The sequence below is a fragment of the Argopecten irradians genome, chromosome 2, assembly GCF_041381155.1.
Source record: "Argopecten irradians isolate NY chromosome 2, Ai_NY, whole genome shotgun sequence".
Classification (NCBI taxonomy): domain Eukaryota; kingdom Metazoa; phylum Mollusca; class Bivalvia; order Pectinida; family Pectinidae; genus Argopecten; species Argopecten irradians.
In genome coordinates, this window is record NC_091135.1 from 69,195,761 (window position 1) to 69,209,663 (window position 13,903).

General features: G+C 33.4%; 1 protein-coding gene across 1 annotated transcript in view; it reads left to right on the top strand.

Annotated features, from left to right (window-relative positions):
* LOC138316328 (5-oxoprolinase-like) overlaps positions 1-13,903 on the top strand; it is a 115,939-nt gene that overhangs the window by 10,627 nt on the left and 91,409 nt on the right. Inside the window, exons 8-15 of the mRNA XM_069257999.1 lie at positions 194-246; positions 701-813; positions 1,259-1,347; positions 3,733-3,850; positions 3,965-4,107; positions 4,514-4,642; positions 4,883-4,995; positions 6,024-6,112. Of these exons, the coding sequence (XP_069114100.1) occupies positions 194-246; positions 701-813; positions 1,259-1,347; positions 3,733-3,850; positions 3,965-4,107; positions 4,514-4,642; positions 4,883-4,995; positions 6,024-6,112 (847 nt within the window). The remainder of the gene's footprint in view (positions 1-193; positions 247-700; positions 814-1,258; positions 1,348-3,732; positions 3,851-3,964; positions 4,108-4,513; positions 4,643-4,882; positions 4,996-6,023; positions 6,113-13,903) is intronic.

Consider the following 13,903-nt stretch of genomic DNA (forward strand, 5'->3'; position numbering starts at 1 on the left):
TATGATGGATTTCGAACAACAGATAATGTACCACCAATGCCGAATGATCCTGTGATAAACTGGTATATATATATATACAATACTAATTCACTTCAAATGATTTACCAATGTCAAACATTTTCCTTGAAAGTTATAATCTATCATGGTTGATAAGTTTCCTCACTGAATGAAATGTATATGACTATACCTCCAGGATACGCGAGTGTTGTTCATGCAGTCAGACGGAGGACTTACCCCAGTTGATCAGTAAGCTAAGTTTGATGTTCAGAGAGTCAATTGGTCTATTCCTGTCAAATCACTTTTCAACCTTGATATTATACAAACATTGATTGATATGAAGGAAAAGATGATCTTTTTGAACTATTTTTATCACATTGTCTTCTTTATTCTATCGTTATATTTCTAGGATACAGAGCACTCTTTTAAACAAACATTGGTTTCTGTACAAGAGATTGTTTATTGTGAATCATGTTTCCATATCGATAGGGATAACTTATTGTTATAAGTCAATGCCATTGTAACTTTCCAGATAAGAAATATCAATGTCCTTGGTTGATACAAAATTAATAAAACTGCTTGGTTATAGGAATAATTAATTCTATGGTCTAAAATACAATATTTATGAAATGATATATTGAATTCATTAAACAAAGGAGTTTGTATTTCTCATGGAATGTACAGGAGTCATATCTATTTCTAGATTTAATGGATCGAGGGCGATTCTATCGGGTCCAGCGGGAGGAGTTGTGGGGTATGCCCTCACCACCTATAAGAAGGAATTAGAACTGCCTGTTATAGGGTTTGATATGGGAGGTAAGGCTGTGAAACCGACTGTGTTAAAGTCAATTTTATTTTACTGATGTGAAGTCAAGGAGTATGTTAGGCAAAATTCTTATTATTTTTTTCCCAGATCAATTTTATGTAATGGACTGAACTGTTCTTCAAGTGTTTGGAGTTAGGTTCTTGGAAACAAAAGTATCTTAGTCCAAAACACCCTTCCATGATGTAATTTTATGACCGCTTTTGCATTTCTACTGTATTTGCATGTTTTGAAATAAAACTCAATGCAAAGGTTTGAGGTTAGTTTTGAAAAGCATATTTAAATTAGAAGTCTTATAGGGAAATTTAAACATATAAGTGTTTTGTAATGTCTATATTGTAATCATGTAGCAAGTGAGCTTAAATCTTTGATTGTCTAACCAATTACTGCAGGACAATTGCAGTCTTTACCTATAATGTATTGTGTTTCTCTTTGCAGGGACGTCAACTGATGTTAGTCGGTATGCGGGGAACTACGAGCATGTGTTTGAAACAACTACTGCTGGAGTGACAATTCAGGCTCCTCAGGTAGGTATAATTAACAGGTGTTAGACACACGGTACTGTAGTAATATAATACGTGCTGTTTTATATCAAAACAATCACCCATGTGGGTTGTCTTTCTTGGATAAAATATCATTCTAGTTTATCTCCCATTATGGAATCCGTGTGAGTTGTTTCCCTTTTTGAGTTGATCTCGGAATCAGATGATCCGTTTTTGTCTAAGCAATGTTGTTTCAGATGACCTATAGTCGTCTTGTTTCATCCATCGTCATCCGGTGTCCGGCGTCCGACGATGTGTTAACTTTTCACATTTTGAACTTCTTCTCCAGTTCTACCGGTGCGATTTGGCTGAAACTTACATAAAATGATCCTGACATTGTCCCAACAAAGTGTTGGTATTTTTGGGGTCGATCCGAAATCCAAGATTGCCGACCCAGCCGCCATCTTGAAAACACATTTTGAACGTCTTCTCAAGTTCTACTGGTGCGATTTGGCTGAAACTTGCATGAAATGATCCTGACATGGTCCCTACAAAGTTTTGTTACGGGTTGATCCCAAATTGAAGATGACTACCATGACACTATATCTAATCAATTTCCTAAATGATTATTGCCAAGGTAGTCAGACCTTTAACCTTTAAGGCCTTTGGACCTCTTGTTTTCTCATTTTATCAGTGTCAAACAGCTTCATGTCTTCTAACATATAGAGTGACGTTGAGTGTTTCTCTTTATACATTGTCATGCTCATTGATTTTCCTTGTACAAATTGATTTGGTTGCCTCCCTTTATATTATATCAAACTTTATTCATCAACTGCGACTCTAATTTATCTATTCTGATTATTTTCTTTTTACACTTTTTACAACCCTTGAGTGAATTACATCCATATTTGGTGTGAAACATCCTTGGGAAAGGACAATCATATTTTATATAAATGAGATAGGTCCGACCCCTAGGGGCAGAGGGGCGGGGCCCCAAAAGGGCAAATTTTCTTAATTTAAGCTTTTAAATCCTACTCCTCCTTCATCCTTGGATGGATTTCATCCATATTTGGTGTGAAACATCATTGGGGAAGGACAATCATATTTTATATAAATGAGCCTGGTCCGACTCCTAGGGGCTGAGGGGTGCGGCCCCAAAAGGGCAAATTTTCTTAATTTTAGTTTTAAAATCCTACTACTCCTTCCTCATCCTTGGATGGATTTCATCCATATTTGGTGTACTCCTTCCTCATCCTTGGATGGATTTCATCCATATTTGGTGTGAAACATCATTTGGGATGGGCAATCATATTTTGTATAAATGAGCCTGGTCCGATCCCTAGGGGCTGAGGGGTGGGGCCCCAAAAGTGCAAATTTTCTTAATTTTAGCTTTAAAATCCTACTCCTCCTTCATCCTTGGATGAATTTCATCCATATTTGGTGTGAAACATTATTGGGGAAGGACAATCATATTTTATATAAATGAGTCTGGTCTGACCCCTAGGGGCTGAGGGGTCAGGTTTCGGTCTCCGATCTCAATGATTTTATAGGGGTTTTAATTGATGCCGAACAACATACAATATTTTTGTAAAGATTTTTGGTATTCCAAGATGGCCGCTGGCCCACTTCCTGTTTTAAGGTTTCAGTCTCCGACCTCAATGAAAATTGGTCTATAGGGGTTTTAATTGATGCCGAACAACATGAAAACATTTTCGTAAAGATTTTGGTATTCCAAGATGGCCACTGGCCCACTTCCTGTTTTCAGGTTTCAGTCTCCGATCTCAATGAAAATTGGTCTATAGGGGTTTTAATTGATTCAGAAGGGGGAACTTTAGGTGAGGACAATCATATTTTATAAAGGACCGAGCTAAGACCCATGGGGATAGTACGGCGGAGGTCCAAAATGGGAGCTTTGCTGAAATTTGGCTTTAAAATCTGACGACTTCTCATATTAATCCTTTAATGGGTTACAACCATATATGGATGAAGGGCTACCAAGTTTGTTCAACAAATGATATTTACCTATTTCAGAAACTTACATATTCAACTAAGGAGTTCCTTGTATTGTTTATATTAATTGTTAACCAATACTTTATACTGTGACTTTGTTGTTTTGTGCCATGAGTCAGATGACCGTTAAGGCCCATGGGCCTCTTGTTTTATACCAGCCAACTTTTGTTTTAGCAAGACATTTAGTATTTGATACCAGCCAACTTTTGTTTTAGCTGGACATTAATTATTTTATACCAGCCAACTTTTGTTTTAACTGGACATTAATTATTTTATACCAGCCAACTTTTGTTTTAACTGGACATTTATTATTTTATACCAGCCAACTTTTGTTTTAACTGGACATTTGTTATTTTATACCAGCCAATTTTTGTTTTAGCTGGACATTAATTATTTTATACCAGCCAACTTTTGTTTTAGCTGGACATTAACACAGTAGCAGCAGGTGGAGGGTCCATGCTGTTTTTCCGGGCCGGTCTGTTTGTTGTAGGACCAGAATCAGCTGGAGCAGACCCTGGGCCAACTTGCTATTTGAAAGGTAATACATCACAACTATCATATGTATACATATACCATAAAGCTAGATATGTCTTTGAGTTAATTGTTTATTGGAGTTTTTCTGTGCATATTAAATTTTTCTGTACATATGTAGGTGGACCATTGACTATAACAGATGCGAATCTCTACTTGGGAAGGCTTCTTCCTGACTACTTCCCAAAAATCTTTGGCAGGACACAAGATCAACCTCTAGATGAAGGAATGACAAGGAAGGCATTTCAGAAATTAACAAGAGAGGTGTGTTTACTTTGGTTCCTTATACCTTGGGTAGCCTCCTGGAGGACAGTTCCTGTTGGTTATAACTTTTGTAACATCTTAAATGGATATATATTAATGAAAGTTTGAGTGACATATAACACTTAACGATTACTGTCAATATGGTGTTTTTATGGCTTAATTTCTTGTCTTTATATATATATATCCACATTTAAAGAGTCTGTGATGAAAACTTTGATTTGAAAAAAGGAAAACATAATTTGCTGCAGTAATCATGATGAAAAAAAGGTGATTTAGAAGGAAACCTGTAACTTTTTCCAAGTTTGCAATCCGAAGGCTAACTGTCACAGTAAACTATCTCTGAGTCTGGAAGGATATATAATTATGCTGTGAGTGCCTTGTATCACAGTATCCACTTTCTCTACAGGTTAACGAGTTCCTTCTACATCAACATGGCACAGAGGACCATCTACCAATGACAGAAGAGGAGGTTGCTATGGGATTCATTCGTGTTGCCAATGAGACAATGTGTCGACCAATCAGAGCTCTTACACAGGTAAAAAGGTCACTTTGGCTTTGGCATAATGTTCCTTTAGCATTGATTTAATGACCTTTTTACCATAAATTTGCAAAATATCCAGCTGAATTGTTGTTTACAAGGTAACCAGAGCAATGATTATTTGTACATGGATTCTTGTATAATTATTCATATATGCAAATCTTAAGGATGAGACTTATAAGTTAGCATTCTGTATACAGTTATGGTAACACTTATTTATATTTAACTTCCTTTAAGGCTAGAGGTCATGACACCTCGCGTCATGTCCTGGCTTGTTTTGGTGGAGCGGGAGGACAGCACGCCTGTGCTATAGCCAGATCCCTGGGGATGACACAGGTGTATGTACACAGGTAAGTTGTTGTTTATGTATGTGAGCAGGTAAGTTGTTGTTCAAATACACAGGTAAGTTGTTGTTTATGTACACAGGTAAGTTGTTGTTTATGTACACAGGTAAGTTGTTGTTTATGTACACAGGTAAGTTGTTGTTTATATACACAGGTAAGTTGTTGTTTATGTACACAGGTAAGTTGTTGTTTATGTACACAGGTAAGTTGTTGTTTATATACACAGGTGAGTTGTTGTTTATGTACTCAGGTAAGTTGTTGTTTACATATACAGGTAAGTCATTGTTATCAATTTCACATGATTATGTTTGGTATTGTTTTCTTGAAATAAAATTCATTAAAAGAGCAATATAACTGTGGCTTTTGTATGGTGTGCCGAACGTTGCAAAATTCAATAAGTAAAAACATTTGTGCGAAAAAAATGCGTTTGTAATATATCGTTATATATTCATATTTATATGAAAAATATATTTGTGTATATCTTTTTTATATTTGTGTGTGATTTTGTTTTATATTTGTGTGAACAAAATTTCTTTGTGTGTGTGAAAAATATATTTGTGTGTGATGTTGTGTTATGTTTGTGTGTGAAAATCACACATAAATATATATTTTTACACACAAATATATGTTTCACACACACAAAGAAATTATTGAACAAAAATTTTATTTTTACATATAAATATTAAAAATATTACACAAACATTCATTGTTTTTACACACAAATTAAACATATTGAATTCATATAACGATATATTACAAAACATTTTTTTTTCTTTACACATTTTATGTTACTTATTGAATTTTGCAACGTTCGGCACGCCACACTTTTGCATGGATGACTATAATAAAATGATATACACCTGCATGTAATTAAACAAGAGTCTGTCTCACAGTCCTGTTAAGGCTCATTGCATCTTGTCAGGTCCTTCCAATTGGAGATAAACTTCACCAATATATAGATAAGGGACATGGTGTCTTGTTGTTGCAGTTTCCAATTCCTGTTACAAATTGAAAAAATGCTGTGTGTTTTATAGATATGCCGGAATCCTGTCTGCCTATGGTATGGCTTTGGCTGATGTTGTACATGAAGCTCAGGAGCCATGTGCAGGGAAATATGATCAAAGTATGTACACTTTAACCTGACTATCAGTGTGAAATATGATCAAAGTATGTACACTTTAACCTGACTATCAGTGTGAAATATGATCAAAGTATGTACACTTTAACCTGACTATCAGTGTAAAATATGATCAAAAACCTATGTACACATTAACCTGACTATCAGTGTGAAATATGATCAAAGTATGTACACTTTAACCTGACTATCAGTGTGAAATATGATCAAAGTATGTACACTTTAACCTGACTATCCGTGTGAAATATGATCAAAGTATGTACACTTTAACCTGACTATCAGTGTGAAATATGATCAAAGTATGTACACTTTAACCTGACTATCTGTGTGAAATATGATCAAAGTATGTACACATTAACCTGACTATCAGTGTAAAATATGATCAAAGTATGTACACTTAACCTGACTATCAGTGAAATATGATCAAAGTATGTACACTTTAACCTGACTATCAGTGTGAAATATGATCAAAGTATGTACACATTAACCTGACTATCAGTGTGAAATATGATCAAAGTATGTACACATTAACCTGACTATCAGTGTGAAATATGATCAAAGTATGTACACATTAACCTGACTATCAGTGTGAAATATGATCAAAGTATGTACACATTAACCTGACTATCAGTGTGAAATATGATCAAAGTATGTACACATTAACCTGACTATCAGTGTGAAATATGATCAAAGTATGTACACATTAACCTGACTATCAGTGTGAAATATGATCAAAGTATGTACACTTTAACCTGACTATCAGTGTAAATATGATCAAAGTACTTAACCTGACTATCAGTGAATATTCAAGTATGTACACTTAACCTGACTATCAGTGTGAAATATGATCAAAGTATGTACACTTTAACCTGACTATCAGTGTGAAATATGATCAAAGTATGTACACTTTAACCTGACTATCAGTGTGAAATATGATCAAAGTATGTACACTTTAACCTGACTATCAGTGTGAAATATGATCAAAGTATGTACACTTTAACCTGACTATCAGTGTGAAATATGATCAAAGTATGTACACTTTAACCTGACTATCAGTGTGAAATATGATCAAAGTATGTACACTTTAACCTGACTATCAGTGTGAAATATGATCAAAGTATGTACACTTTAACCTGACTATCAGTGTGAAATATGATCAAAGTATGTACACTTTAACCTGACTATCAGTGTGAAATATGATCAAAGTATGTACACTTAACCTGACTATCAGTGTGAAATATGATCAAAGTATGTACACTTTAACCTGACTATCAGTGTGAAATATGATCAAAGTATGTACACTTTAACCTGACTATCAGTGTGAAATATGATCAAAGTATGTACACTTTAACCTGACTATCAGTGTGAAATATGATCAAAGTATGTACACTTTAACCTGATATCAGTGTGAAAATATGATCAAAGTATGTACACTTTAACCTGACTATCAGTGTGAAATATGATCAAAGTATGTACACTTAACCTGACTATCAGTGTTGAATATGATCAAAGTATGTACACTTTAACCTGACTATCAGTGTGAAATATGATCAAAGTATGTACACATTAACCTGACTATCAGTGTAAAATATGATCAAAGTATGTACACTTTAACCTGACTATCAGTGTGAAATATGATCAAAGTATGTACACTTTAACCTGACTATCAGTGAGAAATATGATCAAAGTATGTACACATTAACCTGACTATCAGTGTGAAATATGATCAAAGTATGTACACATTAACCTGACTATCAGTGTGAAATATGATCAAAGTATGTACACTTTAACCTGACTATCAGTGTGAAATATGATCAAAGTATGTACACTTTAACCTGACTATCAGTGTGAAATATGATCAAAGTATGTACACATTAACCTGACTATCAGTGTGAAATATGATCAAAGTATGTACACATTAACCTGACTATCAGTGTGAAATATGATCAAAGTATGTACACATTAACCTGACTATCAGTGTGAAATATGATCAAAGTATGTACACTTTAACCTGACTATCAGTGTGAAATATGATCAAAGTATGTACACATTAACCTGACTATCAGTGTGAAATATGATCAAAGTATGTACACATTAACCTGACTATCAGTGTGAAATATGATCAAAGTATGTACACTTTAACCTGACTATCAGTGTGAAATATGATCAAAGTATGTACACATTAACCTGACTATCAGTGTGAAATATGATCAAAGTATGTACACTTTAACCTGACTATCAGTGTGAAATATGATCAAAGTATGTACACTTTAACCTGACTATCAGTGTGAAATATGATCAAAGTATGTACACATTAACCTGACTATCAGTGTGAAATATGATCAAAGTATGTACACATTAACCTGACTATCAGTGTGAAATATGATCAAAGTATGTACACATTAACCTGACTATCAGTGTGAAATATGATCAAAGTATGTACACATTAACCTGACTATCAGTGTGAAATATGATCAAAGTATGTACACATTAACCTGACTATCAGTGTGAAATATGATCAAAGTATGTACACATTAACCTGACTATCAGTGTGAAATATGATCAAAGTATGTACACATTAACCTGACTATCAGTGTGAAATATGATCAAAGTATGTACACATTAACCTGACTATCAGTGTGAAATATGATCAAAGTATGTACACATTAACCTGACTATCAGTGTGAAATATGATCAAAGTATGTACACATTAACCTGACTATCAGTGTGAAATATGATCAAAGTATGTACACATTAACCTGACTATCAATGTCAAAGTATGTACACTTTAACCTGACTATCAGTGTGAAATATGATCAAAGTATGTACACATTAACCTGACTATCAGTGTGAAATATGATCAAAGTATGTACACATTAACCTGACTATCCAGTGTGAAATATGATCAAAGTATGTACACTTTAACCTGACTATCAGTGTGAAATATGATCAAAGTATGTACACATTAACCTGACTATCAGTGTGAAATATGATCAAAGTATGTACACATTAACCTGACTATCCGTGTGAAATATGATCAAAGTATGTACACATTAACCTGACTATCAGTGTGAAATATGATCAAAGTATGTACACATTAACCTGACTATCAGTGTGAAATATGATCAAAGTATGTACACATTAACCTGACTATCAGTGTGAAATATGATCAAAGTATGTACACATTAACCTGACTATCAGTGTGAAATATGATCAAAGTATGTACACATTAACCTGACTATCAGTGTAAAATATGATCAAAGTATGTACACATTAACCTGACTATCAGTGTAAAATATGATCAAAGTATGTACACATTAACCTGACTATCAGTGTGAAATATGATCAAAGTATGTACACATTAACCTGACTATCAGTGTGAAATATGATCAAAGTATGTACACATTAACCTGACTATCAGTGTGAAATATGATCAAAGTATGTACACTTTAACCTGACTATCAGTGTGAAATATGATCAAAGTATGTACACATTAACCTGACTATCAGTGTGAAATATGATCAAAGTATGTACACATTAACCTGACTATCAGTGTGAAATATGATCAAAGTATGTACACATTAACCTGACTATCAGTGTGAAATATGATCAAAGTATGTACACATTAACCTGACTATCAGTGTGAAATATGATCAAAGTATGTACACATTAACCTGACTATCAGTGTGAAATATGATCAAAGTATGTACACATTAACCTGACTATCAGTGTAAAATATGATCAAAGTATGTACACTTTAACCTGACTATCAGTGTGAAATATGATCAAAGTATGTACACATTAACCTGACTATCAGTGTGAAATATGATCAAAGTATGTACACATTAACCTGACTATCAGTGTGAAATATGATCAAAGTATGTACACTTTAACCTGACTATCAGTGTGAAATATGATCAAAGTATGTACACTTTAACCTGACTATCAGTGTGAAATATGATATCGTGTGAAATATGATCAAAGTATGTACACTTTAACCTGACTATCAGTGTAAAATATGATCAAAGTATGTACACTTTAACCTGACTATCAGTGTAAAATATGATCAAAGTATGTACACATTAACCTGACTATCAGTGTGAAATATGATCAAAGTATGTACACTTTAACCTGACTATCAGTGTGAAATATGATCAAAGTATGTACACTTTAACCTGACTATCAGTGTGAAATATGATCAAAGTATGTACACTTTAACCTGACTATCAGTGTGAAATATGATCAAAGTATGTACACATTTAACCTGACTATCAGTGTGAAATATGATCAAAGTATGTACACTTTAACCTGACTATCAGTGTGAAATATGATCAAAGTATGTACACTTTAACCTGACTATCAGTGTGAAATATGATCAAAGTATGTACACTTTAACCTGACTATCAGTGTGAAATATGATCAAAGTATGTACACATTAACCTGACTATCCGTGTGAAATATGATCAAAGTATGTACACTTTAACCTGACTATCAGTGTGAAATATGATCAAAGTATGTACACTTTAACCTGACTATCAGTGTGAAAATATGATCAAAGTATGTACACATTAACCTGACTATCAGTGTGTGAAATATGATCAAAGTATGTACACTTAACCTGACTATCGTGTAAATATGATCAAAGTATGTACACATTAACCTGACTATCAGTGTGAAATATGATCAAAGTATGTACACTTTAACCTGACTATCAGTGTGAAATATGATCAAAGTATGTACACTTTAACCTGACTATCCGTGTGAAATATGATCAAAGTATGTACACTTTAACCTGACTATCAGTGTGAAATATGATCAAAGTATGTACACATTAACCTGACTATCAGTGTGAAATATGATCAAAGTATGTACACTTTAACCTGACTATCAGTGTGAAATATGATCAAAGTATGTACACTTTAACCTGACTATCAGTGTGAAATATGATCAAAGTATGTACACTTTAACCTGACTATCAGTGTGAAATATGATCAAAGTATGTACACTTTAACCTGACTATCAGTGTGAAATATGATCAAAGTATGTACACATTAACCTGACTATCAGTGTGAAATATGATCAAAGTATGTACACATTAACCTGACTATCAGTGTGAAATATGATCAAAGTATGTACACATTAACCTGACTATCCGTGTGAAATATGATCAAAGTATGTACACTTTAACCTGACTATCAGTGTGAAATATGATCAAAGTATGTACACATTAACCTGACTATCAGTGTGAAATATGATCAAAGTATGTACACATTAACCTGACTATCAGTGTGAAATATGATCAAAGTATGTACACATTAACCTGACTATCTGTGTGAAATATGATCAAAGTATGTACACATTAACCTGACTATCAGTGTATGAAATATGATCTTAACCTGAAGTATGTACACTTTAACCTGACTATCCGTGTGAAATATGATCAAAGTATGTACACATTAACCTGACTATGTGTGAAATATGATCAAAGTATGTACACATTAACCTGACTATCAGTGTGAAATATGATCAAAGTATGTACACTTTAACCTGACTATCAGTGTGAAATATGATCAAAGTATGTACACATTAACCTACTATCAGTGTGAAATATGATCAAAGTATTACACTTAACCTGACTATCAGTGTGAAAATGATGATACACTAAACTACATGTGAAATAAATGTACACTTTAACCTGACTATCAGTGTGAAATATGATCAAAGTATGAGTATGTACACTTTAACCTGACTATCAGTGTGAAATATGATCAAAGTATGTACACATTAACCTGACTATATGTGTAAAATATGAATATGATCAAAGTATGTACACATTAACCTGACTATCAGTGTGAAATATGATCAAAGTATGTACACATTAACCTGACTATCAGTGTGAAATATGATCAAAGTATGTACACTTAACCTGACTATCAGTGTGAAATATGATCAAAGTATGTACACATTAACCTGACTATCAGTGTGAAATATGATCAAAGTATGTACACATTAACCTGACTATCAGTGTGAAATATGATCAAAGTATGTACACATTAAAGACTATCAGTGTGAAATATGATCAAAGTATGTACACATTAACCTGACTATCAGTGTGAAATATGATCAAAGTATGTACACATTAACCTGACTATCAGTGTGAAATAATCAATATGTACTTATGATCAAATGTATGTACACATTAACCTGACTATCAGTGTGAAATATGATCAAAGTATGTACACATTAACCTGACTATCAGTGTGAAATATGATCAAAGTATGTACACATTAACCTGACTATCAGTGTGAAATATGATCAAAGTATGTACACATTAACCTGACTATCAGTGTGAAATATGATCAAAGTATGTACACATTAACCTGACTATCAGTGTGAAATATGATCAAAGTATGTACACATTAACCTGACTATCAGTGTGAAATATGATCAAAGTACGTACACATTAACCTGACTATCAGTGTGAAATATGATCAAAGTATGTACACATTAACCTGACTATCAGTGTGAAATATGATCAAAGTATGTACACATTAACCTGACTATCAGTGTGAAATATGATCAAAGTATGTACACTTTAACCTGACTATCAGTGTTGAATATGATCAAAGTATGTACACATTAACCTGACTATCAGTGTGAAATATGATCAAAGTATGTACACTTTAACCTGACTATCAGTGTGAAATATGATCAAAGTATGTACACATTAACCTGACTATCAGTGTGAAATATGATCAAAGTATGTACACTTTAACCTGACTATCAGTGTGAAATATGATCAAAGTATGTACACATTAACCTGACTATCAGTGTGAAATATGATCAAAGTATGTACACATTAACCTGACTATCAGTGTGAAATATGATCAAAGTATGTACACATTAACCTGACTATCAGTGTGAAATATGATCAAAGTATGTACACATTAACCTGACTATCAGTGTGAAATATGATCAAAGTATGTACACATTAACCTGACTATCAGTGTGAAATATGATCAAAGTATGTACACTTTAACCTGACTATCCGTGTGAAATATGATCAAAGTATGTACACTTTAACCTGACTATCAGTGTGAAATATGATCAAAGTATGTACACATTAACCTGACTATCTGTGTGAAATATGATCAAAGTATGTACACATTAACCTGACTATCAGTGTGAAATATGATCAAAGTATGTACACTTTAACCTGACTATCAGTGTGAAATATGATCAAAGTATGTACACATTAACCTGACTATCAGTGTGTGATGAAATATGATCAAAGTATGTACACATTAACCTGACTATCCGTGTGAAATATGATCAAAGTATGTACACTTTAACCTGACTATCTGTGTGAAATATGATCAAAGTATGTACACATTAACCTGACTATCAGTGTGAAATATGATCAAAGTATGTACACATTAACCTGACTATCAGTGTGAAATATGATCAAAGTATGTACACATTAACCTGACTATCAGTGTGAAATATGATCAAAGTATGTACACATTAACCTGACTATCAGTGTGATATATACAATAATCAGATAGCAAAATTCAGCTGGTTATCACCCAGACAATGTGTAGTACTGTAGGTCATTCTACCTTAAGCATGAGCCAAAGCTCAAAGGTTAGATATGTTTTAAATGTACTTCAGATGTAAATGTGTGTTTGCCAATGTGACATCTTAGATTTAAATAGAATTATTATTATTTTCCTTCATTAGTAATGAACCATTGATCATAAAGTATTGTCGATGAAAACT